Source organism: Macaca mulatta, chromosome 2 (genome assembly GCF_049350105.2).
Source record: "Macaca mulatta isolate MMU2019108-1 chromosome 2, T2T-MMU8v2.0, whole genome shotgun sequence".
NCBI classification, from domain to species: domain Eukaryota; kingdom Metazoa; phylum Chordata; class Mammalia; order Primates; family Cercopithecidae; genus Macaca; species Macaca mulatta.
Genome location: NC_133407.1, coordinates 127,124,124 through 127,149,484, shown reverse-complemented (window position 1 = coordinate 127,149,484; position 25,361 = coordinate 127,124,124). Strand labels below are relative to the sequence as shown.

The following is a 25,361-nucleotide window of genomic DNA, read 5'->3' as shown; positions in this document are numbered from 1 at the left end:
ACTTCATCTTACTCTTTCTTGGTCCTATGAATAGATAAAGAAACTGTTACTAAGCATCTACTATCTGCTTAGCACCTAACAATTACACTAGACATTTGTTATTTAATCTCCACTAATAATCTTTTGATGCATAGGTGCTTATAACATTTTATAGAAGAGATAGAAATTATTTAGGTCAAGATTATTTGGCAAGTACCAGAAACCTAAATCAAAGCACTCACATGGGGAAATTCAACCACTGACATAACCGGAAAGTCTAGAATGTGCTGGCTTCAGCTGTGGCTGAATTCAGGGCCTAAATTTCTTCTTGGTAAGCTTCTCTCTCTCTCTCTCTCTCTCTCTCTCTCTCTCTCTCTCTCTCTCTCTCTCTCTCTCCCCTTGAGGATCTGCTTATCTCTGCTCAGCTTTATTCTTTAAATAGACTCCTTCTACATCATGGGCAATGTGGCCACTATCGACTAGACCCACATATTCCAAGAAATACAAAAAAAACTAGCCGGGCGAGGTGGCGGGCGCCTGTAGTCCCAGCTACTCGGGAGGCTGAGGCCGGAGAATGGCGTGAACCCGGGAGGCGGAGCTTGCAGTGAGCTGAGATCCGGCCACTGCACTCCAGCCTGGGTGACAGAGCGAGACTCCGTCTCAAAAAAAAAAAAAAAAAAAAAAAAAAAAAAAAAAAAGAAATAAGAAATTCACTTAATAGAGAAATTCAAGAGGGGACTTTGATTCCTGGCTTGAGTCACTTGACCTTATAGGTATCAAGTGAAGCACCATGATTGACCATCCGCTAGGACTATATAAGTGGGAGACGGTGGTTCTCCCAAAGAAGGAACTTGTGTATTTCCTGCTACTGTGTCCCCCACCTGTCTTGTGCACAGCAGATACTCAATAAGCTGATAAAGATTCTTGGCTTTTTTCTCCACTTTCAGGTAAAAAATGGTGTGGCAATACAGCACTGTGGTGAAGAGCATGTCTCTGTATCACACTCAATGTACAGCACTATTTAAGTTACTTAACCTCTGTAAATTGGATTCAACATCTGTAAAACGGGAATAATAATAACTGCCTTAATGGTATTGCAGAATTAACCAATATAACTTCTATTTTATTTAATTCTTGGCCTGTGGAAAGTGCTCAGGAGTAAGTGGCAGCTCAATGGCATTTAACCTCACTTTTCCCAAGCCTCAACTGCATTTTTTTCTAAGTTCTTTTTTCTATGGTAATAATTTCACTTTTTTTGTCTTGCAATTTCTAGATTGTCAATAGTCTGCATTATTTTCTGCCCATAGTGGTGACTAGCCAATTGGCTAGTGAGCCAATAGGCCACAAATAAGTAACTCATTGCAATTCAAGCTTAACTGTCTATTTCTTGAGACAGCATATAAATTGATTTGATGTTTCTTAGATATTTGAGAACAACGTGGAAGAGCATTCTAAGTTGCAGATCTCAGATAGCTGGTGGAACAAAGGTGAGATCACTCCTTGGCCAATCACTCAAGTATTTTCAATAACCTTGTCTCTCATAAGGGATTCAGATCAGTTTTACCTGCAGTCTCTTTCTACCTGTTCCCAGGGCAAATTCTGAAGCATTTCTTTGCATGGATCTGTAACTTTTATTAGGGCCCTGCTAATCAGCAATGGAAATGAAGATGTCCAGCTGGGGAAAGGGCTAACTTTGTGCCAACTGTTTGAAAGTCTAATGAACTGTGAGTATTAGAGCAAGACATTCTTAAGCTGCTGAGACCCCCAGTGAAGCTAAAGCTGTGTGTGTGAGTTTGTGCTTGTTCTGGATTCAAGGAAATAAATTTAGCAACTAGTAAGAATATTTGCCATCTTGGGGGATGGGGAGGGGAAGATCTCACCGCTTTCAAAAAATGGTAGGAGAGTGAAAGTCTGAGACTAGTTTCTCAGCTGGATGCCCCAACCAAATTTCCAAGTTTCATCCTGTTACACTATTGTGTTCTTTACACCCTTCCACTATTTTCAGACTTGCCAGCTGGTAAGGGATTCAAGTTCCTCTTCTCTGGAGCCTGGTTGGCTGATTTAATGGAGCAGTGCTCTCTCCCCTCTTTCCCTAAAGCATGAGATCTGAGTGCCAGAGTGGCAGTGGGATAGCTGAAGAGAGGGGAACAGAGTGATGGGGAAAAGAGTGAAGCTACACGTTAGGGCTGATTGCATTTGTCTGTAACGACAGCAGCTTATGCTGAGTTTAGAGGCTCAGAGAAGAAAAAAATAATAAGAAAGAACATTTGATGTAAACAGGGCAATAAGAAGCCTTCCAAGCATTTCTCAAGATGAGAAAGTCAATAGAATGTGTACCCATCCACTTGTGTTTCAGCTGATCGGTCCAATGAGATTTAATAAACACCAGTTACAGAGAAAGCACAGTATGGACATGATGGTAGATAATAATAAAGCTGATGAAAATAATGACTTGCATTAATAAGCACCTGCTGAGTGCCTGGTGTTGTTCTAGTGGCTTTATGGGTAATAGCTCACTTACTCTGACCAACAACTTTATAAATTAGGAACCATTAGTCTCTTCATTTCATAGATGAAGACTCAGAAGTATAGAGAGGTTCTATAACCATCAGTCTAAAGTCATACAGATGGTAGATGGTGGTACTGAGATTTGGGCCCAGGCAGTCTGATTCCAGAGCCCAAATTCATAACCCCTGCCTACTAATGTCTCCCCATCACAGATTTCGCCCTCAAGGGTAATAGGAATAAAGCAGGTAGTTTGAGGCTAGGACCTAGGTTTTATTTGACTTCATGCCCCTAGTGCCTACAACAGGGTCTGGGATCCAGTGAGGCCTACACAGCCATAATCGTTATTCTTGAATCTGAAAAAGAGCTTTATCTTACTATGAAAAAGGAAACACCACATGAACTTTTGTTTCATTGAAAAACGAAAAGCAAAACCCATCAGTATCTGAGGGCACACAAGGAAAAATCAATACAAGATGAATTAGCAAAAATAAATTATGGATAGTTATTCATTAAATAGGAAAATATTTTTGCTCCCCTTTTTCCCTAATCTATACCACTTTGGGAGTCTACCAAAATTACTTACGGTGGCTGTAAAAGTTAAACTAGTGCCCAAGTTGCTAAGAAATATTTAATTGGCTCAAATTCCATAATTAGATATGGAGTCAGGAGCAATATAATGCTCCTGAAGTATTCTAGAAAAACGCAAGTGTTCTTTGATGAGTAACATCTAAAACTGGACAGGGAAATGAGGTTGACAGCATTTTTCTCTCTAGGACGTCAGCTAGATAAGCAGGCAGAGCTTAGGGGAAACAGACTATGAAGCTGAAATGTTTAGATTGGGCTGAAGAGTGTGTTTGTGTGTGTGTTGGAGGTAGCTAAGAGAGGGGACACAAGAGGACAGAGGACAGTATGACAGCCAAAAGCTAGCAGTGAGGTTCCTGGACCCAGAGGAATGAACATGGTGAGAGGTACAGAGTTCCCCACAAGTAGAATTATTCAGAGAAAAATGAAGCAATGTCTAAGCTAAAGTCAAGTAGACCTGATTAGCCTCTGGGACAGGTAACCTCCAAGATGGTGCCTCACTGCAGCATCCTCTGAAAGGGAGGAATGCTGTGTCCTCACATGGCAGCACATGGATTTTGGGGGTCAGGGGCAGAATGCTATGATTTGAATTTGTCCTCTCCAAAATCCGTGTGTTGTCAATGTGATAATATTAAGAAGTAGGGCACTTAAGAGGTCATTAGACCATGAGGGCCCCTCTCTCATGAATGGGATTAAGGCCTTTTTAAAAGAGGCTTCCCACATGTTCTGCTCCATTTCTCTTCTGCCTTCCATCATGTGAGGACACAGTATTCCTTCCTTCCAGATGATGCTGCAACAAGGCACCATCTTGGAGGCAGAGGGCAACCCTCACCAAGCAATAGAACCTGCCGGAGGCTTGATCTTGGACTTCCAGCGTCCAGAACTGTGAGAAGATTAATTTCTGTTCTTTATAAATTACCAGTCTCAGGTATTTTATTGTAGCAGGACAAACTTAAGACAGCGGCAGAGGGTTGAGTCAGGGGCAAAATTGTCACCTCCCTCCTCCATCCCCATAGGACAGGAGTTGAAAACCCCTGGTCTGTCTGAGAAAGGAAGCCAAGTTTTCTCTGGGTATGCCAGGCTATGGAGTAGACACATTTCACATTTCATTTTGTTTTAAATGAAAGATAAAACACATAGGAAAGACACACTGGGGCTTTGCTAAGTTTCTGCAAGATTTTGATTTTCTAACTGAATGAGGAGTTCCCTGGAATGTAAGGAAATGTGACAAACGTGGACGGGGTTGGGACAGACATGTTCCACCAGCCCCCCAAAGGTACAGACTCCAGCAAAGGATGAGAAGAGTTGTGGGCTCTGGAAGAATCATGAGTTCTTTAAGCAGCTCACTGCCTTTATTAAGACTACAGAACTACAGTTCATCTTTTCATTAAAGTAGCTAATTCAAGAAATGTGGTACCAAATACAGTGGGAATGAACCTTCATTTAAATTGTAATTAAGAATTCACTAATCGTCAAAAAGCTGAAAAAGAGCTGAGGATGTGAGATTCGATAAAATATCTAGAGAGTACACCGGGAAAATTTTGAATGGATTAATGTATTTGCCTTCATCTGTGCTGTCAATGCTGAGGGAAATGTACTTGATACAAAATTTAGAGTGGTTTAGATTATGAGTTCATTTAAGGTGAAGTCCATATGTTTTCACATGATCAACATTTCTGATTTCAGAGAGTGAGGAGGTGAGACACACACACACACCGGCCGGGCACGGTGGCTCACACCTGCAATCCCAGCACTTCGGGAGGCCGAGGCAGGCGAATCACAAGGTCAGGAGTTCGAGACCAGCCTGGCCAACAAGGTGAAACCCCATCTCTACTAAAAATACAAAAATTAGCTGGGCATGGTGGTGTGCGCCTGTAATCCCAGCTACTGGGGAGGCTGAGGCAGAAGAATGGCTTTAATCCAGGAGGCGGAGGTTGCGGTGAGCTGAGATCATGCCACTGCACTCCAGGCTGGGTGACAGAGCAAGACTGCATCTCAAAAAAAAAAAAAAAAAAAAAAAAAAAAAAAAAGACATATTCCCACCCCCATCCACGACAAATCAGTGTCAGATTCTGATAGGTGTGTCTATGACTAACAATATACTCATACACTTTTGGGGCTTCAAATGATATTATGTTTATCATCAAATACACTGTTCCTGGGGCAGAACTTCAAAAACAAGGTCCTTCATTTACCTTGCTCACCAACCTCAAGATGCTCTCGAGTTGTCTTTACGGCAAGTCCACAGCACAGAGACCTGAAGAGGGTGTGCCTTCACTTCTAGGCAAGATTATACACCTCCTCCTCTAGGTTACCAAAGCCCGTCTACATACCCCTAGCAAGCCATTTGTAGGAGAGTTACAATGATTTAATGATTCAATAATGTTCCTCAGCAGACTAAATGCTTTTAATTCTCCCATAAATACACGTTGCTTAGCCTGTTGAAGATACTTATTACCTATTAAAATAAAATAGACATGAAATGGAACTGACATAAAGAGGAGAGAGGACAATGGGGAGAGAAATGAGGAGAGAAGAGGAAAGGAGAAGATAGAGAGGAATTGGGGAGAGGGAGCGAGCGAAGGGGAGAAGAGAGAGCGCTTTCTCAGCATTTTCTGTATAGCTCAGAGACTGCAAAATCTGATTTCTGTATCTAATTATACCCAAACAAAGGTGTAGCTGATAGGAAAGAGCATTTGATTATTTGAGCATCCAGCTCTGTATCTGTCTCTCTTGTTTTCTTCCCTTAGTGTTGGCCCCAGCCTATAGTTCAAAATGAGAAACCTTATTTTGTTTGGGGAAATTAGAAGTCTACCTCCCAGTCATCGAATGGAGTGGGATTCAAGAAACACAAAGGTTAATTGGATGGTTCAACCTAGCAATTGTGATCTTAGAAGTAGTCCTGAGTTAAGCTCTATCCTTGGGGACTTGGGGATAAGAAGGTACTTGGGATAGAAAGACTGGAGGAAGATAGAGCTGTGAGAGCAGCAGTCAATCAAAGGAAGGCGTCTGCAATTTTCCTTTGTGGGACTAAGGGACTACCCAGTAATGGGCAGGAGAATAATTGAAATTAATGATAATAATAGTGCTACAATCAGATACCATTAATTTATCATTTACTGTGTGCATTTCCCTGTGTAAAGTGCTTTTCAGGCATTAACTCTTCCTTTCCCTACTGCACTCACGTGATGTGTGCATTATTATTGACACCATTCTACATGTGAAGTAACAGCTTCCACCTGTTAAATAATATTTCACACAAGAAGATTGCAATTCAGCACCCCATAAATTAGCCACTACCCTGAAGGTCACTGGACTAACAGTTCATGCCCTTGCTCTGCTATTAACTTCTTCCCTGACAACAGCAAGGTTTCTAACGTCCCAGGGACTTATTTTCCAATGTCTAGTGCTCACTAAAGAGGAATTAAATTGAATCTGCAGAATAGGGCTAATTCTCATTGCACTACTTCTCTCCCAAGATTGTTTTGAGGCTAGATGGGGAAATATGAAAATATGCGGAAGGCATTGGGCATGAAACAAAGGTGAGCCATGATACCACTGTGTGCTTGCCATTGGTAAACACTCCTGGTCCCATAAACTGCCTTGGGTCAACCTGGTCTCCTTTATGGGAGGAGAGTTTGAATAACATAGCCTCTTTCTTTTACACAAAATCTTAAAGATTCTTTAAGATTCTTCCTAATTCCCAGAGAAGTTACTTTAAGCCAAAACTCTTGCAATACATATTCACTGAAACATGAGATGGTATTTATTAATATGCTCATTCTTAGAGCATTCAAGCATTCTGTCAGCCTTGTAAGATAAGTTGCTTTTAAAAATCTACTTTACATTAATATGGAAGGAAACTAAATCCTCATTATTTGACTTGAGATCTGAAAATGGCTCAGAACATCCTGTCACAGTAACCTAGGCAGGAGATTGGCTTTAAAACTAGACTCTAAGGAACATGAAAAAATGATATAACCTGATATGACATTTCAATTTCACAATCATGCGCCATTCGCATGGCCATTTCTGCTTTCTGAGAACTGATATTTATTTATCTGTACAAGAAGACATTTACTGTAGTGACATACAGTAGCTGGCTGATTTCTTTGGCCCAATTTTCTCACTATTAAATCATTCAGCATCATTAACAATTGTGTTACTTCTAAAGGCATTCAGATTCTCATTTTTACTTAAAGGTGGGCAATCTTGTCATATATATTCAGTAGAAAAAAAATTTTCAGTAGCTATTGATAAGCGTGGCTCCAGTCTGCCTGAAACTGCTCACAACTGCTTGGAAATGCATAGGAACAAATCCTGGTAATCTGTGATTCACAATACACATTTATCCTGGCCATTTTAAAGTTTGTTTTCCCTCATTGGCATCTTCTATTTGCAAGTCAGATAAATGGCACTCACAAGCAGAACCCTCTAGTAGTTCTAGTACAACAGATGCATGGCTGTCATTCCATAACTCCAGATGGATTCTGGAGGCAAATAAAATAAAATCCTCCATGACAGTCAAATGAGCAAAAGAGCCTAGGGATTATGAGATTGATTTCTTTGCTTCTAGAGTAAAACAATACCAATTTGTCTTACCCATCTCCACCCCTCTAACTTCTATAGCACATTGGCTATCAGGATCTTGGGCCTCTTGCATGGTGGTTATGAATTGTGCTCTGGATTTGGGCCCACACTCTGAACCTTCTGCCTATAAGTGATGCAACCAGGGAGAGTTGGTAACTGCTCTAAGCTTCCCTTCTCTCATCTATAAATATGAATAATAATATAAACTAGGGTTGTCTTGAGTATTAGCTCAACACAACACACAGTAGAAACCCAATCAATATCGGTTGATGTTATAGTTATTATCGTCCTTGTCACTTCCCTACAACATTAATTTTATTTGTGCAGGATGTATAATGTCATGTCCCAGAGGACTATAAATTGAGATGAAAATGTGTTAATTTTTTGGATGTGAACTACCTTGGAAGGGTATTTGATTTCTTAAACTGCTTGAATTAGTTTATGTTCACCTACTACAGCAATTTTGTAGTTTCATGTTCAAAGTTTGACTTGAAGAATCACAAATGACATAATTTTTTTAAAAAGTGTGTGTTTGGTTAGAAACAAAACAACAACGAAAAATAGATGGTAACCAAAATAAAGTTGCCCAAAAATGATCAGTAGTTGATATGGTTAGGCTTTGTGTCCCCACCCAAATCTCATCTAGAATTGTAATCCCCAGGTGTTGAGGGAGAGACCTGGTGGGAGGTGATTGGATCATGGGGGTGGTTCCCTCCATGCTGTTCTCATGACAGTGAGTGAGTTCTCATGAAATCTGATAGTTTTATAAGTGTTTGGTAGTTCCTCTCTTGCTCACTTCTTCTCTCTGCGGCCACCCTATGAAGAGGTGCCTTCCACCATGATTGTAAATTTCCCGAGGCCTCCCTCGCCATACAGAACTGTGAGTTAATTAAACCTCTTTTCTTTAGAAATTACCTAGTCTCAGGCAGTTCTTTATAGCAGTGTGAGAATACTCTAATACAGTAGCCATCTTTGTGAATAAAGAGGATGGGTTTTAAACAAGGAAAACTATTGTGAACATCTGAACAAATGCTTTTCTAGTATTTGAAAGTTTTCTTAAGTATGCACCACAGTCTTGAGACCTTGCTCACACTGTGAATTTGCTTAAACCTGCTCTTCACAAATGGTGTCATAGCACCTCTTACTTCCCCAATCACAGCTTCATCATGGTAGGATTTTAATCGATGTGGTTTGCTCTTTGCAGCTACAATGGCATCCTGCTGATCTACGGGCAATCTGCCTCTGTGACTCCTATGATTCAAGCTCATTTTTAAATTAACTTTTATCTGCTAAGTAATGAGCACTTTGGCTTTTTAATATCACAGAAGTTTCATCTAGGAGACTTTTCTTTTTCGATTACTAGAATTATCTCTCTCTGTTCCTTCCTCCCACGACATAATGAAACAAAACCTACCATTGTATTACACAATTCAGGATTTCATCATATCTCGCTTAACGGGAAAGACTGTTTACAAAGAGATAAAGCAGCACGCCTTTACAAGATGATTCTATATGAGTAGAATGTGGTTTTATATAATAAAATAGTTTTTTTCCCCCACTTTATGTGTGGATTAGCTGTATTAACTTCTTCTGTTTAGAAGTCAGGATATTTCCTCAGACTTAAAAATTCTGTGAGTGTGTTAATATGGGATCCAGAAATAAACATGCATGTTGGATTTATGCTATATGCATGGCAATCTCTTAGGTATGTCCATTTGTACATCGTGGTGGGGATAAGCCCAAGTTTGGTGACTCTGTTAAAGACATTTTGTTTTGTTTTGTTTTGTTTTTGAGATGGAATCTGGCTCTGTTGCCCAGGCTGGAGTGCAGTGGTGCCAACTCGGCTCACTGCAAGCTCTGCCTCTCAGGTTCACGCCATTCTCCTGCCTTAGCCTCCTGAGTAGCTGGGACTACAGGCACCCGCCACCTAGCCCAGCTAATTTTTTTGTATTTTTTAGTGGAGATGGGGTTTCACTGTGTTAGCCAGGATGGTCTCGATCTCCTGACCTCGTGATCCGCCTGTCTCGGCCTCCCAAAGTGCTGGGATTACACGCTTTGAAATCATTAAGACTATTAACTCAAATTTGAGATAGAAAAAATAAAAATAAAAATAAAAAAACACTTGCCCAAAATTTCAAATTCGGTTTCGTTACTCTTTTTTTAAGTTAACATATTAAAGTGTTGCACATCTGAACATTTTCTAGTCCCTTCAAACTTAACAAATTTCTAAAAACAGAGAATTCTCCCAGTTATCCTTCAAAATTTATTATTTTAAGGTTCAGATCTCTACAATAGAGATTTGCGAAATTTATTTTACTCACATACTCCCCAAAATAATGTAAAAAACTATGTCCCTAGTTGTATAAAGTTGGCATCTAATTTTGTTTTTATTGAAAGTTCAAATAGCTGCAAAGAAAGTAATTTCTGGCATATTGAATGTATTAGGTTGGGAGTGGTGGCTCACGCCTGTAATCCCAGCATTTTGGGAGGCCGAGGCTGGTAGATTGCTTGAATCCAGGAGTTTGAGACCAGCCTGGGCAACATGGCAAAATCTTGTCTGTACCAAAAAATACAAAAAATTAGTTGAGTGTGGTGGTGTGTGCCTATAGTCCCTGCTACTTGGGAGCTTGGGAGGCTGAGGTGGGAGGATTAATTGAGCCCAGGAGGTGAAGGTTGAAGTGAGCCGAGATTGTTCCCGTACACACCAGCCTGGGTGACAGTAAGATCCTGTCTCAAAAAAAAAAAAAAGAAAAAAAAATTGATATTTAAAGTAAAATTATTGTATCAATTTTTAAATATATCCAATGGAACAGTTACTTGATATTCTGTTATAATTAACAGATATTCTCTTATAATTAACAAGTTATTTAACAGGTGGAAATTTTATATCTTCCTTTTGTTCTCTTTGAATTTGTATTTTTATTATACTTCCCTCACAGAATTATAGGATGATATAATTTTTTTTCTGGAAAGCATATTATTAATTACCCTATTATTTTTTTTTGGCCACAAAAATATGTATACAGATTTAAGTTAACTGTTTAATTACTTGTGATCCTAAGACTTTAAGTATTAAATTTCTTTTGGGTTGAGTGATCATTACAAGTATTATTAATGCATAATTTTCCAAAACAACAAAAATATATTATAAATTTAATATGTAATTATTAAATTTAAAAAGTAGCCAGGTACAGTGGCTTATGCCTGTAATCTCAGCACTTTGGGAGGCCGAGGCAGGAAGATAACTTGAGTCCAGGAATTTGAGACCCTATCTCTGCAAAAAATATGATGAAACCTTGTCTCTGCAAAAAATACAAAAATTAGCTGGGTGTGGTGGCATGCACCTGTTGTCCCAGCTACTTGGGAGACTGAGGTGGGAGGATCATCTGAGCCTGGGAGGTGGAGTGAACTGTGATTATGCCACTGCACGCCAGCCTGGGTGGTGGCATGAGACTCTGCCTCAATAAAATAAAATAATAAGTAAAAATTTTATTGAAAATGTACAATTCTTAGATGAACAGGCTGTTTTAGTACATTTCGTATGGCTATAACAGAGTACCTGAGACTGGGTAATTTATAAAGAAAAGAGGTTTATTTAGCACATAGTCTACAGGCTGGGAAGTTCAAGATTGGAAAGCCATGTCTGGTGGCTTGTGGTGAGGGCCTTGTGCTGTGTCAAAACATGGCAGATAAATGAAAGGGGAACTGGGTATGTGGGAAAAGGGATAGAAGACAAAAGAGGCGGACTCAATTCATAACAACCTGCTCTCACAAGAACTAATACAGTCTTATGAGAACTAATGCAGTCTCTCAAGAAAGACATTAACTCATCTAAGTCATCTAACCGGCTTTAAAAAGCACTGCCTCCTAACACTGCCACATTGAAGACCAAGCTTCAACATGAGTTTTGGTGGGGGATAAACCATATTCAAGCCTTAGCAGTTAATATGTAATTTTTTTGACAAATATTATTTATTTACAGAATAGTACATGATTCAGCATAAATTTCATTTCCATTTTTCCTTTTTCAGATGTAAATGCTGAGAAAGCTTGCTTGCATAAATGAGAACAAATGGAGTTTTGTTACAGCAATACGATTTATTACTTTCTTTTTGAGTTATATGTCCCACATCACATAGTAACCTGTCACCAAAAATTATTTTTTAATTATCAATCAACTGATGAGCGTACTAGAATTTTTAATTGTATTGAAAGCCAAAAAATAGTAAACCTCCTTATATCCAAAAAAGTGTATTAGTCAGGCATCAGAATCACTCACCTTTGTCAACACCAACACCAATATTTCAATGGTCCCCTTTTCAGTGTCCCAAATGTTTTATATTCTGTAAATGTACTGTGTAGTAAGACTTGAGTTGGTAAATAAGCATACTTTTCTTTTGTAAAATGGAGTAGTTGATTAAGAAAGACGACAGCAAAATCTTTTTTGATACAGGACATTCTAAGGAAGATAGAGTTTGGGCAAATGCACACGTAAAGGGTGAAATTTAAAATTTATTTCCTTAAAATTATCCAGCCTAGGTACCCTCTTAAGGTTTTGTGTCCCCCTAGGTGTATGTGTGTTTGTGTTTATGTTTAGAAATGCTGGGCTATATTGATTTCACTTATATGACCATTGTATAAGTCAACAGAAAGTGAGGTTTAGGGTAAGGAATTGGTAGGAAAAAGACATAGATAGATAGATATACAGAGATGAAGAACTCCATTTTCAAACTAAACAATTATTAATATATGCCTATTCTATATACTAAGGGAACAACATATTTCAAATGAGCACAGGTCACACTGTCTAAATAATCAGAAAAATGGTTGACTAACTCCATAATGCTGGAATTATAAATAAATCTACAGCAAGCTTCACTGCTCTTTCCTTGATCTCATGAGATTTCTAATCATTTATCTCAGAGGGGTTTCTAGCAAGTCAGGTGATACTTTCCCAGCCCAGGAGCACAAGAGATTGACAGACATCATGTCTTTGTTGTAGCTTCAAGAGATTTGGATAAAAAAGAATATGATTTCCTCTCAAACACCTACCCCAAGGGCTCAGGTAACTCCAAAGTCCTGCAAGCATTAGTAAAAAAAATTAGAAGGAACAGAAAAAGTTATTTGAAAAAGAAAACCACTTACAATGAGTGGGCCCCGGTTGTTTTCCCGGTATTTGTTCTGGAAGAAAATGTAAACGACAGTGGCGGCCAAAGAGTAGAGGAAGGCGAAGACAGCGACAGTGACGAAGAACTCTGCTGAAGACGAGGAGTCACCAATCAATGCCAGCTTCTGCCGTTCCTTTCCCTCGCAGGTGGGCACCTCAAACGTCACCTGGTGCAACCTAAATTGCCAGATTTAAGGAGACATTCTTTAAATGCAATGAAGATGAAAATAGGTGACTTGTGTCTACATCTTCTAAAGCAAAATGGGATGTGATCTGGGAGTTTTAGTGCGTGCCTATGTAACATATTCATTAAGAAATTTACAGGCATTATAGCTAGAAATGTGGAAATCAATATTGCAGCTAATCATCATTTAACCTTAGGTAGAGGGGAGGAGGGAAGAGGAAAGGGAACCTGAAATCGTGATAAATTAGACTACGGCATCCCCCTGCTGAAATTCTTCAGTGCTTCCTCTCTTTAACAGGGCTCACTAGGCCTTACCTTGGTGCCCCTAACTGTATCTCCAGCCTCCACCCCTGCTGCTCTGTCCTCTATCACCCTGTTTCAACTACATTGGCCTGCTTTCTGTTTCTCAGTTATGACAAACATGGTCCTGTCTCCAGGTCTTGTTGTTGACTGTTCTCTTTTCTTAAATCACTCTGCCCCCTGACATTTCCCATGACTGCCTCCTTGGCATTCAGGCATCAGCTCAACATCTCCTGAGAGATGAGGGCCTTTTCCTGCCATTAATCAAAAGGAGCTCCTTTCCTTTAGGCATTTTCTATTACATCACTCTATTTAATGTCATTCATAGCACTCACTGCCAGATAAAGCTGTCTTGGTAATGAATTTGATTACCTTCTTTTTTTTTTTCAGTCTCCACTGCCCACGCAACTGTGAATATCATTTCTCCATGATAGTGGGAATCTTGGTTTTCTTTTTCTCTGTGATCCCAAACACCTGACATTTTTAAGGCACTGAGCAAATAGCAGTTGGATAAATGATTGCACATTCTTGATTCTGTAAGATGGCTGATAGATCGTAATTTGATTGAACTTTTATAACTTCTATTTTAGTGAGTAAACTCTATCAGGATAGCGTGCAGGCTCAATAAATTACTGGATACAGACAAAATAAGATGCTTTGGGCAATAGTTTCAGCTCAGTAAATACCACCTAAGGAAGACGTGTTATAGCCAATATAATAGCTCAGGGTGTGAACTGGAACTAAGTTGTGAACTGTAATTTAACATAGAGGCCAAAATTTTTATTCAGAAATGATAATTAGGGAGACACTTGCAAAAAGATATGACTGAGGCTTATTTATAACAATAAAGTGCCACTTGGAAAATTAACTATAAAAGTAACAGTGATGATAAAGCCAATCACGAACCTCATAATTCCAACTTATGCTTAGGAAGTATTTTTCTTACTAAACAAAACTCAATCCCTTTAAAATGGATTTGGTAGAAGTCCTAGCCAGAGCACTCAGGCAAGTGAAAAAAATAAAACGCATCCAAATAGGAAAAGAAGTCAAACTGTCTCTCTTCACTGATGATACAATTTTCTGTCTAGAAAATTCTAAATAATCTACCAAAAGCCTACTAAAACTGATAAATGATTTTAGTAAGTTTTTGATATAAAATCAGTGTACAAAAATCAGTAGCATTTCTATACACCAATAATGTCCAGACTGAGAGTCAAATCAAGAGCACAATCTCATTTACAATAGTCACAAAGAAAATAAAATGCCTAGGAATACAGCTAAATAAGGAGGTGAAAGATCCCTACAAGGAGAAGTATAAAACTCTGCTGAAAGAAATCAGAGATGACACAAATAAATGGAAATACTTTCCATGTTCATGGATTGGAAGAATCAGTATCACTAAAATAGCCCTATTGCCCAGAGCAACTTACAGATTAAATTCTATTCCTACCAAACTACCAATGTCATTCTTCACAGAATTAAACAAAACAAAACAAAACAAACAAAACAAAAAAACCACTATTCTAAAATTCACATGGGACCCAAAAAAAGAGCCTGAATAGCCAAAACAGTCTTAAGCAAAAGGAACAAAGCTGGAGACATCACAATACCCAACTTAAAACTATACCACAAGGCTAGAGCAACCACAACAGCATGGTACTAGTACAAAACAGACACATAGACCAATGGAACAGAATAAAAAACTCAGAAATAAAACCACACATTTAAAACTATCTGATCTTTGACAAGGTTGACAAAAACAAGCAATGGAAAAAGAACTCCCTACTCAGTACATGGTGCTGGGATAAATGGTTAGCTATGTGAAGAAGAATGAATGAAACTGGACTCTTACCTTTCACCATATAAAAAAATTAACTCAAGATGGATTACAGATTTAAATGTAAGACTTCAAACTATAAAAATCCTGGAAGAAAACCTAGGAAATACCCTTCTCAACATTGGTCTTGGCAAATAATTTTTGGCTAAGTCCCCAAAAGCAAATGCTACAAAAACAAAAATTGGTAAGTGGGACCTAATTAAACTGAAGAGTTTCTGCACAGGAAAAGAAATCATGAAAAGACCTACAGGACCGGAGAAAATATTCACAAATTACGCATCTCACAAAGGCCCAATATCCATAACCTATAAAGAACTTAAACAAATCAACAAGAAAGAAATGAACAGCCCCCATTAAAAATGAGCAAAAGACATAGACACTTCTCAAAAAAAGACATAGGACTGGGCGTGGTGGCTCATGCCTGTAATCCAAACACTTTGGGAAGCCGAGGTGGGGTGGATCACCTGAGGTTGGGAGATCGAGACCAGACTGACCAACATGGAGAAACCCCATCTTTACTAAAAATATAAAATTAGGCGGGCGTGGTGGCGCATGCCTGTAATCCCAGCTACTCGGGAGGCTGAGGCAGGAGAATCGGTTGAACCCGGGAGGCGGAGGTTGCCGTGAGCCGAGATCGCGCCATCGCACTCCAGCCTGCGCAACAAGAGTGAAACTCCGTCTCAAAAAACCAAAACAAACAAACAAACAAAAAAGACATAGAAGTGGCCCAAAAAACATTAAAAAATACTCATCTTCACTAATCATCAGAGACATGCAAATCAAAACCATGATGAGATAACATCTCACACCAGTCAGGATGACTATTCTTAAAAAGTCAAAACCAACAGATGCTGACAAGACTGCAGAGAAAAAGGAACACTTATGCACTTAGCCACCATGGAGAGCACTTTGGAGATTTCTCAAAGAACTTAAAACAGAGCTACTATTTGACCCAGCAATCCCGTTACTGGGTATATACCCAAAGGAAAATAGATCATTATACCAAAAAGACCCATGCACTTGCATGTTCATGGCCATGCTACTTACAATAGCACAGACATAGAATCAACTTAGGTGCCCATCAATGGTTGATTACATAAAGAAAATGTGGTACATATACGCCACGGAATACTATGTAGCTGTAAAAAAAGAATGAAATTACGTCATTTACAGTATCATGAATGGAGTTGGAGGCCATAATCCTAAGCAAACTAAGGCAGGGACAGAAAACTAAATATGCATGTTCTTGCTTATCAGTAGGAGCTAAACATGAAGCACACACGGACATAAACATAGGAACAATAGACACTGCAGAGTACTAGAGTGGGGAGGGAAGAGGACATGGGTTGAAAAGCTACCTATTGGGTACTATGCTCACTGCCTGGGTGCAATATTCCCAAGTAACACTCCTGCACATGTACCCCCATATCTAAAATAAAAGTTGACATAGAAAAGAAAAAAAAACCAACAGATTCGTTGTGTACATCATCTTCCAATTAAGATAATAATGATAATAACATAATAATAGCTATTAACATATTGGGGCATTTCTTATGGGCCAGAAACTAAGGCTTAGAAAGATTAAGTAATTTGTTCTAAGCCACATAGTTAGTAAATGTCAGTCCAGGGGTTTAAATCTGCATCAAACTCCGGAGCCTGATTTTTAAACTTCTACATTGACTTGTTTATGTTAAATAATGAAGACATTAACTAGGATATATTTATTTTTAAAGTGAAGCTTATGGACCTCTGACATTAGAATTACTAGGGACTATGTTAAAAATGTATATTCCTGGGCCCCATCTCAGATCTACTGAATTGAAAGCTCTAGGGGTATGCCTAGCTCACAGCTAAAGCAGGAAAATCCAGTCCCCTTCAGTTCCTTATTTCTCAAGTCCATTTGTTTTTGCTTGTACTGTATATTGCACTTTCCCACAAAAATCCTTTTTCTGTTTTTTTTTTTTTTTTGAGACGGAGTCTCGCTTTGTCGCCCAGGCTGGAGTGCATTGGCATGATCTCGGCTCACTGGAAGCTCCGCCTCCCAGGTTCACGCCATTCTCCTACCTCAGCCTCCAAGTAGCTGGGACTACAGGAGAACACCACCTCGCCCGGCTAGTTTTTTGTATTTTTGGTGGAGACGGGGTTTCACTGTGTTAGCCAGGATGGTCTCGATCTCCTGACCTCGTGATCCGCCCCCCTCGGCCTCCCAAAGTGCTGGGATTACAGACGTGAGCCACCGCGCCCGGCTTTCTTAACAAACATAAATGTGTACAGCTCCAACAAAATTCAGGACAACAGAAGCATTCATTGTGGTTATATTGTAGAGCCCCTTTCCTACCCTTGCCAGTGATATTGGAATATTCTTCAATAGTTTTGCCTGTAGAAATACTGAAAAATGAAATGGATTTAAAAGGTAATCATGTCAATCATTCTGATGCAGGTGATTTTCAGATAATACACACTTTTTCTCATTATTTAAAAAAATGTGGCATTGACTTAATACACTTCCAACGACTTTATAGTTCACATAATAGCTAGATGCGGCCGGGTGCCCCGGCTCACGCCTGTAATCACAGCACTTTGGGAGGCCAAGGCAGGCAGACTGCTTGAGGTCAGGAGTTTGAGACCAGCCTGACCGACATGGTGAAACCTCATGTCTACTAAAAATACAAAACTTAGCCAGACGTGGTGGCAGTCACCTGTAATCCCAGCTGCTCGGGAGACTGAGGCAGGAGAATCACTTGAACCTGGGAGGCAGAGGTTTCAGTGAGCCGAGACCGGGCCATTGCACTCCAGTCTGGTCAACAAGAGCCAAACTCCGTCTCAAAATAAATAAATAAATAAATAAATAAATAAATAAATAGAGGCTGGGGTTAGAGCGGGGAATAAAGAAGAGCTGGAATGGTGCCTGTCCATGTTGAACTTAAAGTTTAGAGAGAAAAGACGGGTTTTCTGAGAAGAACCTGAGGCTAGTCTGGGGGTGGAGTAGCCAAGGTAAGATTCCCTATGGAAATGACTTTTAGGCTGGAGCTTTAAAGATAATAGGAATTACCCAGATCAAAAGTTAAGAAAGAAAGCACAATGAGATACTACTTCACATCCACTAGGGTGACTATAAAAAGAAAGATTATAAGATTGGAATTAAAAGTGTTGGTAAGGATGTAGAGAAATGGGAACTTTCATATGTTGCTGGGGAGAAGGTAAAATGCTGCGGTCACTTTGGAAAACAGTCTGGCAGTTCTTCAGGTAGTTAAATATAGAGTTATAATATGACCCCATTCCAGCAATTCTACTCCTAGATACATACCCAAGAGAAATGATAACATTTGTCAATACAAAATCTTGTACAAGAGTGTTCATAGCAGCATTATTCATAATAGCCAAACAGGAGAAACAACTGAAATGTCTATTAACTGATGAATGAATAAATAAGATGTAGTTTATTCATATAACAGAATATTATTTGTTAATAAAAATAAAGTACTGATACATGTTACGACATGGATAAGTCTTGAAAACATTATGCTCAGTGAAAGAAGCTAGTAACAAAAGACCACATATTCTATGATTCCATTTCTATAAAATGTTTAGAATAGGTAAATCTATGGAGACAAAAAGCAGGTTAGTGTTTGCTTAGGACTGGGTGGAGGATGGGAGAATTGTACAGTTTAAATGGGCAAATTGTATGGTATGTGAATGATGTCCCAATGAAGCTTAGAAAAGACGAAAGAACATGTACCAAGCTCCTGCATCGGCAAAGGGTGTAACACATGGGGGAATACAATGTGGCTTGGGAAACTGGAAGAGGGTGGGAAAGGGAATGGTGGTGCAGGATGGGGTGGAAAAGTAGTTGGGGGCCCCCATTGTGGAGCCTTGTTGGCCAGGTGGCCAAATTATAGATTTTGGCCTTAATCTTCAGACAAAGATTAGAAAGATCTTCTTAGAATAAACAGTATGCAAAACAAAAAAAAATGTCACCTGTTGCAATTATCTGCACCTGATGCTTTCCAGGTGCCAGGCTGCACCCAGGATCAGCGTGTCTCCAATGCACCTATTCCTTCAGCTGACATGCACAAACTAGGTCTGCAATCGTTGTGTGTGGTGGGGACAGTAGGGAGGGAGAGAATAAAATATTTTTTAAAATATGCAGTCAGCCGAATAGCAATATTTTGCCTATTGCTGACTTATCATGTTGACTTAAAGAAATTATTAATTGTGCTTATCTTAATAAGGCAAAAAAATACTAAAAGATCTTATTAATACTGATGATGTATAGCTGGATATTTAGCCTACCAGCCATACTGGGATAAAAAAATATATATATATGTGTATGTATCTATATATAGATACACACACACTTATGTGTATATATATACACACGTATGTAAATATATGTGTGTATCTATATATAGAGATATATACACATATGTATATACACATATATATAAAACTGTTGCTTAAAAGAGCTTATATATAAGAACTTTATAAGTTCTTATAAGCAAAAGGCATATATATGTATAAATATGTATATATTTATTTATATATTATATATAAGTTCTTTTAAGCAACAATTACATATATGTATAAATACATATATTTTGTATTTTGGGGGAAACTGTATAGTCAGCATGTGTTTTGTAGCTGTAATAACTTTGGAAGCAAATATTCATTCAGAATCTAAACAAGGAAAAAATTTTCTAAACAGAGCATGTCATTCAACAGAATATGGATGCTGACGGGGCCACCTCTGATCTTGTGAGGAACTAGTCAGGGAGCAATTGCTGAAGCTGCAAAAGGTACCAAATTCAATTTGTTAATTTCAAATGTAAAATTCTCTTCTTGGCTTGCCCGACCCAATCAAGAGGTAATTGAATTTCACTGGGTTTTGCTGCATTGTGTCTATCAATGAAAGGCCTCCATTTTAGAGTGGTTTCTTAAAGAAAAAATTGTACCAATGTTTAAATGGAGTCATTTAAAACATTTCACTGATTTTTCAATTAAGTTAAACAAACTACTGAGTTGCCATAGTTTTTAGTTATGCTTGTAGGGCCTGGAGTAATATTAAATGCAACTATCCGGGGACTGATGTAAGACAAGTGGCATTGCTTTATTGATAGAAATATTTGTAATAACAACCACCAACATTTTTCAACCTAGGCATTGTGCTAGGTTCTTTACCTACTTGTATCTAATTTAATTCTCATAACAACTCTCTTCAGTGGGTATGATTGCTATTACCATTTTACAGAAGAGGAAACTGAGGCTTGGAAAGGATAATGACCTTGCCTGAGGTCATGTGGCTAGAAGACAGCAGAGATAAGTCAGGAATGTAAGCAGTGTAGAAGGAGCCTACACTGGCAAGTACTGCACATATCTGCCTCTCTGCTTTAAAAATTACAGCATCCTTAGATTTCCAGCTGAATATTTGTAAGCAAATGACCCAAGCCAGCTTTCCCGTGCCATCTCATCTAATGGTAGACTGATAGTCTATATACTGAATAAGATTCTAAACCAATGGTCATTCTGCTACCACCTTGAAGGATGTGAATTTGGCATTGTACAAGGTACCCAGCAGTGATAGAGTTGAATCCCTATGAAATGACCGACAGAAAGCCATGAAAAACTTGCTAATTTCCAAATCTTGTCCTGGGTTATTCTAACATTTGCCTCAGAAACAAGTAAAGGGTAAATGAACCTGACTATATCATGTTGTGAAATTGTGATAACTGTGGTCTGATTTTTTAATAGAAAGTGAGACATTAGGTAAAACAAAGCACAGATTCATCTTTAGGTAGCACCACACTATTATGGTCATCTGATAATAAGACCTTTGAAATTATTGACAAAACCGTTCACCAGGTGTGGAAGAAAACAGGACTAACGCTCCCACCAGTATATTTGGCGGTGGTTCAATGCAAGACAGAAATGACATGTCCCAAGGGCAGTGATCCAGCCCAGGAGCAAATGTGGGAAGGATTAAGGTGTTGGGGAGCAGGCTGCTGTCATTGAATTTCTGATAGCTGGAATTCAAGATCAGAGGGCAATTGGCAAATTGTAGTGCTGAGTATGTTTTCTCTTTACCTGATTATTTTTCATAGGCCCTGTTTCAATTTTGTTTACCAGTCGACAGGAAGTTTAATCCTTTTGCTCCATTTTTATCCATCTCTTCCCAATATGAACTATTGGCACTTATCTGATTTTAGATTGCCTTGTCTTTAGCCAGCCATATGTGTGTGTATATGTGTAATAAGTGTGTTTGTGTGTGCATTTACAGATACACACATACACTCTTACTCAGCGTACATGATTCACAACATAAATCACTACAAAATCCTGAGAATTTACATAGCACTGTCACACACTGCATCTCATTTTTCTCCCAGGTAACCCCCCCAACACACATTATGCAGATAGGGAAGCTGGAGCTCAGCTATCTCAAAAGAATCACTATAGATCACCTGTTGGCACAGAGTAGAGGAAAACTTAGCACTCAGACTTTCTGATACCAGATCTTAGTTGTTTTACTTATGACCCAAATTTCATTTCCACATTTTCCAAGCCACTGACTTCTCCATTATGCTCAAGTTTTTCATTAATTCAGTAGAGATTTATTGAACTTCATGTGCCAGCCATTAGAAACGGATGGGGAGACAATGAACTATGGGGAATGAGTGTGCAGATTATCTGGAAGGTTGAAAAAGATAAATCCTTCTCTGTTACTTCCACTGGTTTTCTTACTGTACCCGAAGCATGGTATTTGGTGATGCTATTTAGAATGATGATGGTGATTTCACTTCTACTGCTGGATGCCAATCAATGATTGACATTCATTGAGCATATACTAGGCCAGGCACCATGCCAAATGTTTTCATATATTATCTCACTGAAACATTCAAATTTGATCAAGTGGTTACTATTAAGTTATTGCATGTTAATTGTAGGAGCAAGGAGAGTTTTTGAAGTAGGGCCTTGAAATGGAGTCTGTATGACCCCAAAGCTCTTGCTCTTAACCTCCCATACAAAATAAAAAATAAAAAAAAAAATCAATGCTATCAATTGTTTGTATCAATCACATATTTGCTGACTTCTTGCACCATTGAGAGCTTTTCTAATGGCCTTCTAGCAACTGACTCTCACTTGTTACTTTCAGTCCTTTCTCCATAGGACAGTTGTCATAGGACGAATGTATGAGAACTGTGGCCATTGTTCCATTGCTCCACTGGCTTATGGATGATTCAAAATTGGGCCTAAAAACTCACGTTGATTGGAATAAGATTCTCCTTTATGCCACCAGCACCTCACAAGGCACATTATGCTGTCATCAAAATCTGGGGAGAGAATCTGCCTTCCCAGAGTCTCAGGTTTAGGATCTATTTGGGGTAGAAAAAGCAGACAAATTCTAAGTGGGGATTGAGAACAGACCTGGGAAATATGCACATCATAGTGAGAACTGAGAGAAAGCTCCAGCAATTGGACTCAGGTTGCTTAAGTCAAGAAAAAGTTTGATGTCTTCAGTTTGCAAAGGGGGAATAGAGAGAGTGGATCTAAAATGTAAGACTCAATTGTAGAAGGTGACAAGGATCCATGTATCTAGGATACCTTTATTGAGAAAAAAGGTCATTACTAGAATTTATGCAACATCAAAGCAAACAGAAATATAAAACAATCTAGTACACACATATTTTTCCAGGAGAGCCTCAGGGATTCAAATGATGCTATTTGTTTCCAGGAAGGTTAGTGGACATTGAGATGACTGTACCTACATTCCCATATGCCAGACTCAAGAGATGAACTCCATATCTTCAGTTAAATGGCATTTTCCAGGCAGCCAGAATCATTTTCCCAGATATTTTTTTTCTTAACCTTGGTTGAATCAGAAACTGTTTCATCTCCAAGGCTTGCAACAACAGCATGCCTGTGCTAAAAATGTTTTCTTTAAAAAGAAAAGATCTAAGTGAAACACAAAGTGCTATACTTCTGCTTTTCAACATAACAGAGGCATTGCTCCTTGATTTGCTTATGCATTAAGTTTATTGTCTCCATAGGAGGAACTTTGTTTTCATAAGAGGAAATTTTCATTACTTTTTGTCCTCTCCACTTTACCATTAGAGACAATGATTTTTTTTTTTAAATTTTGAAGACAGTAGTAATAAATATCGAGCACAGGGAGTGAGGTAGACACTGGAAAATGCAATCAAGATTACTGCAAACAATACTCTTTTCTACAGTATTAATTGCACTCAGACATGTGAAGATAAGGCTGGAAAATTACTGTTCTCCCCTCACCCCCATCATGTAGTTCCCATTTCCATGTGCCAGAAAGATATTTATCCAATTTATTGGAAGTGTATTGCGCTTTTAAGAAGGATCTTTTCAAATTTCACTCCTCCCTACAGTTTGGATTTACACAGATAGACATTTCAACATGAAACTGTGGACTCTAAGGTGATTAAAAAGGAATAGTTTACAAAGGCCAAGGTATGATCTGGAGTAAAAGGGAAGTAAAACTCTACGAAACCCTTACAATGACTTGCAAAGAGGCATTGCTGTGCTCACTAAGCTATGATTTATTAATTTTGGTTTCTTCAAATAGAATTTGAGTAATGGAGAACTCAGACTCTCTCTACGTTTTCAAATTAAAACAGATAATGAGGTTGTTATCTGTATATTTCAGGGAAAATCCTTTCTTCTCTGGTTTGCTTTCCCTGAGCTGTGGTACTCTACCCAACTGAATTATGAAACAAAACAGTCCCAGAGTTGATTTTTAAAGAAGTTTGAATGTCCAGTTGACAACTGCTTATTCATCTATTTTATTCAGTTAGTATAGAAATGTATCAGGAATAAACAATTTAAAGTCTTTGATTAAAAGATATTCACAACATTTAGAAACATACAGGTAACATAGGAAGGTGGCAGAAATCTGACCTTTAGTTTAGAATTTAGGTCAAATTGATTGTAATCATTATTTCAGTCAAAACGTGCCATTTATAAAAATTCAACCAATACAGCAATGTTTATAGGAGGAAAAGGTAAGGTTCTTCATAATTTAATCTCCAATATTAACAACTTAAAACACTGAAATTAAACACAATCTTTAATATACTATTTACTACCCAACAATATGACCTGTACATGCCTTGTTTTTTCAAGAAGGATCTGCCTTATTCTTTTTAACAGTCACGTATATACAGGACTATGAATTATCATATTGTACTGTTCTATATGTTACGTAGTGAAGGTTCTATAATAATTTTCTCCCATCCAAGTACTAACCAGGCCCTACCCTGTTTAGCTTCCAACATCAGGTGAGATTGGGCGTGTTCAGGGTGATATGGCTGTAGATTACATTAATTTTCTAGATAGCCTCATATTAGTGGACATTTTGAATTTATATGTGCTGCGTCATGTTACATAACTTTTGTTAGATTCTTATTCAGTTTCTTCACTCCCAAAATGTTAAGATTTACTAAACCTCATCACTTTGGTGACCTAGTGCTAAAATGGAAATAAGAGCTGGGTTCTAAAGGTTTCATTCAGACCATTTTACATTTTGTCCAACATGATAAAACCAGTTGACAATTCCTCCCCCTGCCCATTACATACTTCATCTAGTCTCACACCCAGGGGCAACATAGGAAAGAATATTCAAGTATTAGTCCCAGCAATGCAATGTTATTTCCAGTACCCTTCACTTCTATTTGTCTCCATTTTGTGTTCAATGAACAACTACCCTTTTACATGTGTTTTTTTAAATTCATAAATCAAAAGCAATATAAAGCATCTCTGTCAGTATTCAGCTATGTGACCTTGGAGTGTTTCCGAGCTTCAGATTTCTCATCTGCAAAATGGAAGAAATAAAAGTACCATATTCATAGGATTTTCTCTGTGTGTGTGTGTGAGGTTTGAATGAGATAATGCAGTATATTGTACTTGTCATGGTGCTTGAATGTAATTGACAATTACAGGTGCTACAAATATGTGAACTGCAAGGAATTTCAACAGTTCACAATTAAAGATGTAAGTCTGATTACTAAAGTTGATTTAAAAAATCCAAACTCTTTTAGAAAGTAGATTTTAAAAAACTGGAAACACGCATATTCTATTACTATACAGTTCTGTCAAAAAGTCTCCCGATCAAGCAGTTATTTGGTCATTTTCTGTTATTGCTTACTGTCATTTCATTCTTCATGTAATAACTGGCCTCACTAAATGCT

The 25,361-nt window shown here is 38.4% G+C and overlaps 1 protein-coding gene and 1 long non-coding RNA gene across 3 annotated transcripts in view; one reads left to right on the top strand and one right to left on the bottom strand.

Annotated features, from left to right (window-relative positions):
- The window catches only part of SYNPR (synaptoporin), a 331,134-nt gene that overhangs the window by 38,397 nt on the left and 267,376 nt on the right, over window positions 1–25,361 (bottom strand). For both annotated transcript variants that reach the window (XM_028843151.2, NM_001266609.1), the window contains 1 exon segment: window positions 12,805–13,003. In XM_028843151.2, the coding sequence (XP_028698984.1) occupies window positions 12,805–13,003 (199 nt within the window).
- The window catches only part of LOC144339530 (uncharacterized), a 133,247-nt gene continuing 127,759 nt past the window's right edge, over window positions 19,874–25,361 (top strand). Inside the window, exon 1 of the long non-coding RNA XR_013414555.1 lies at window positions 19,874–19,943. This is a non-coding gene — a long non-coding RNA (uncharacterized LOC144339530). The remainder of the gene's footprint in view (window positions 19,944–25,361) is intronic.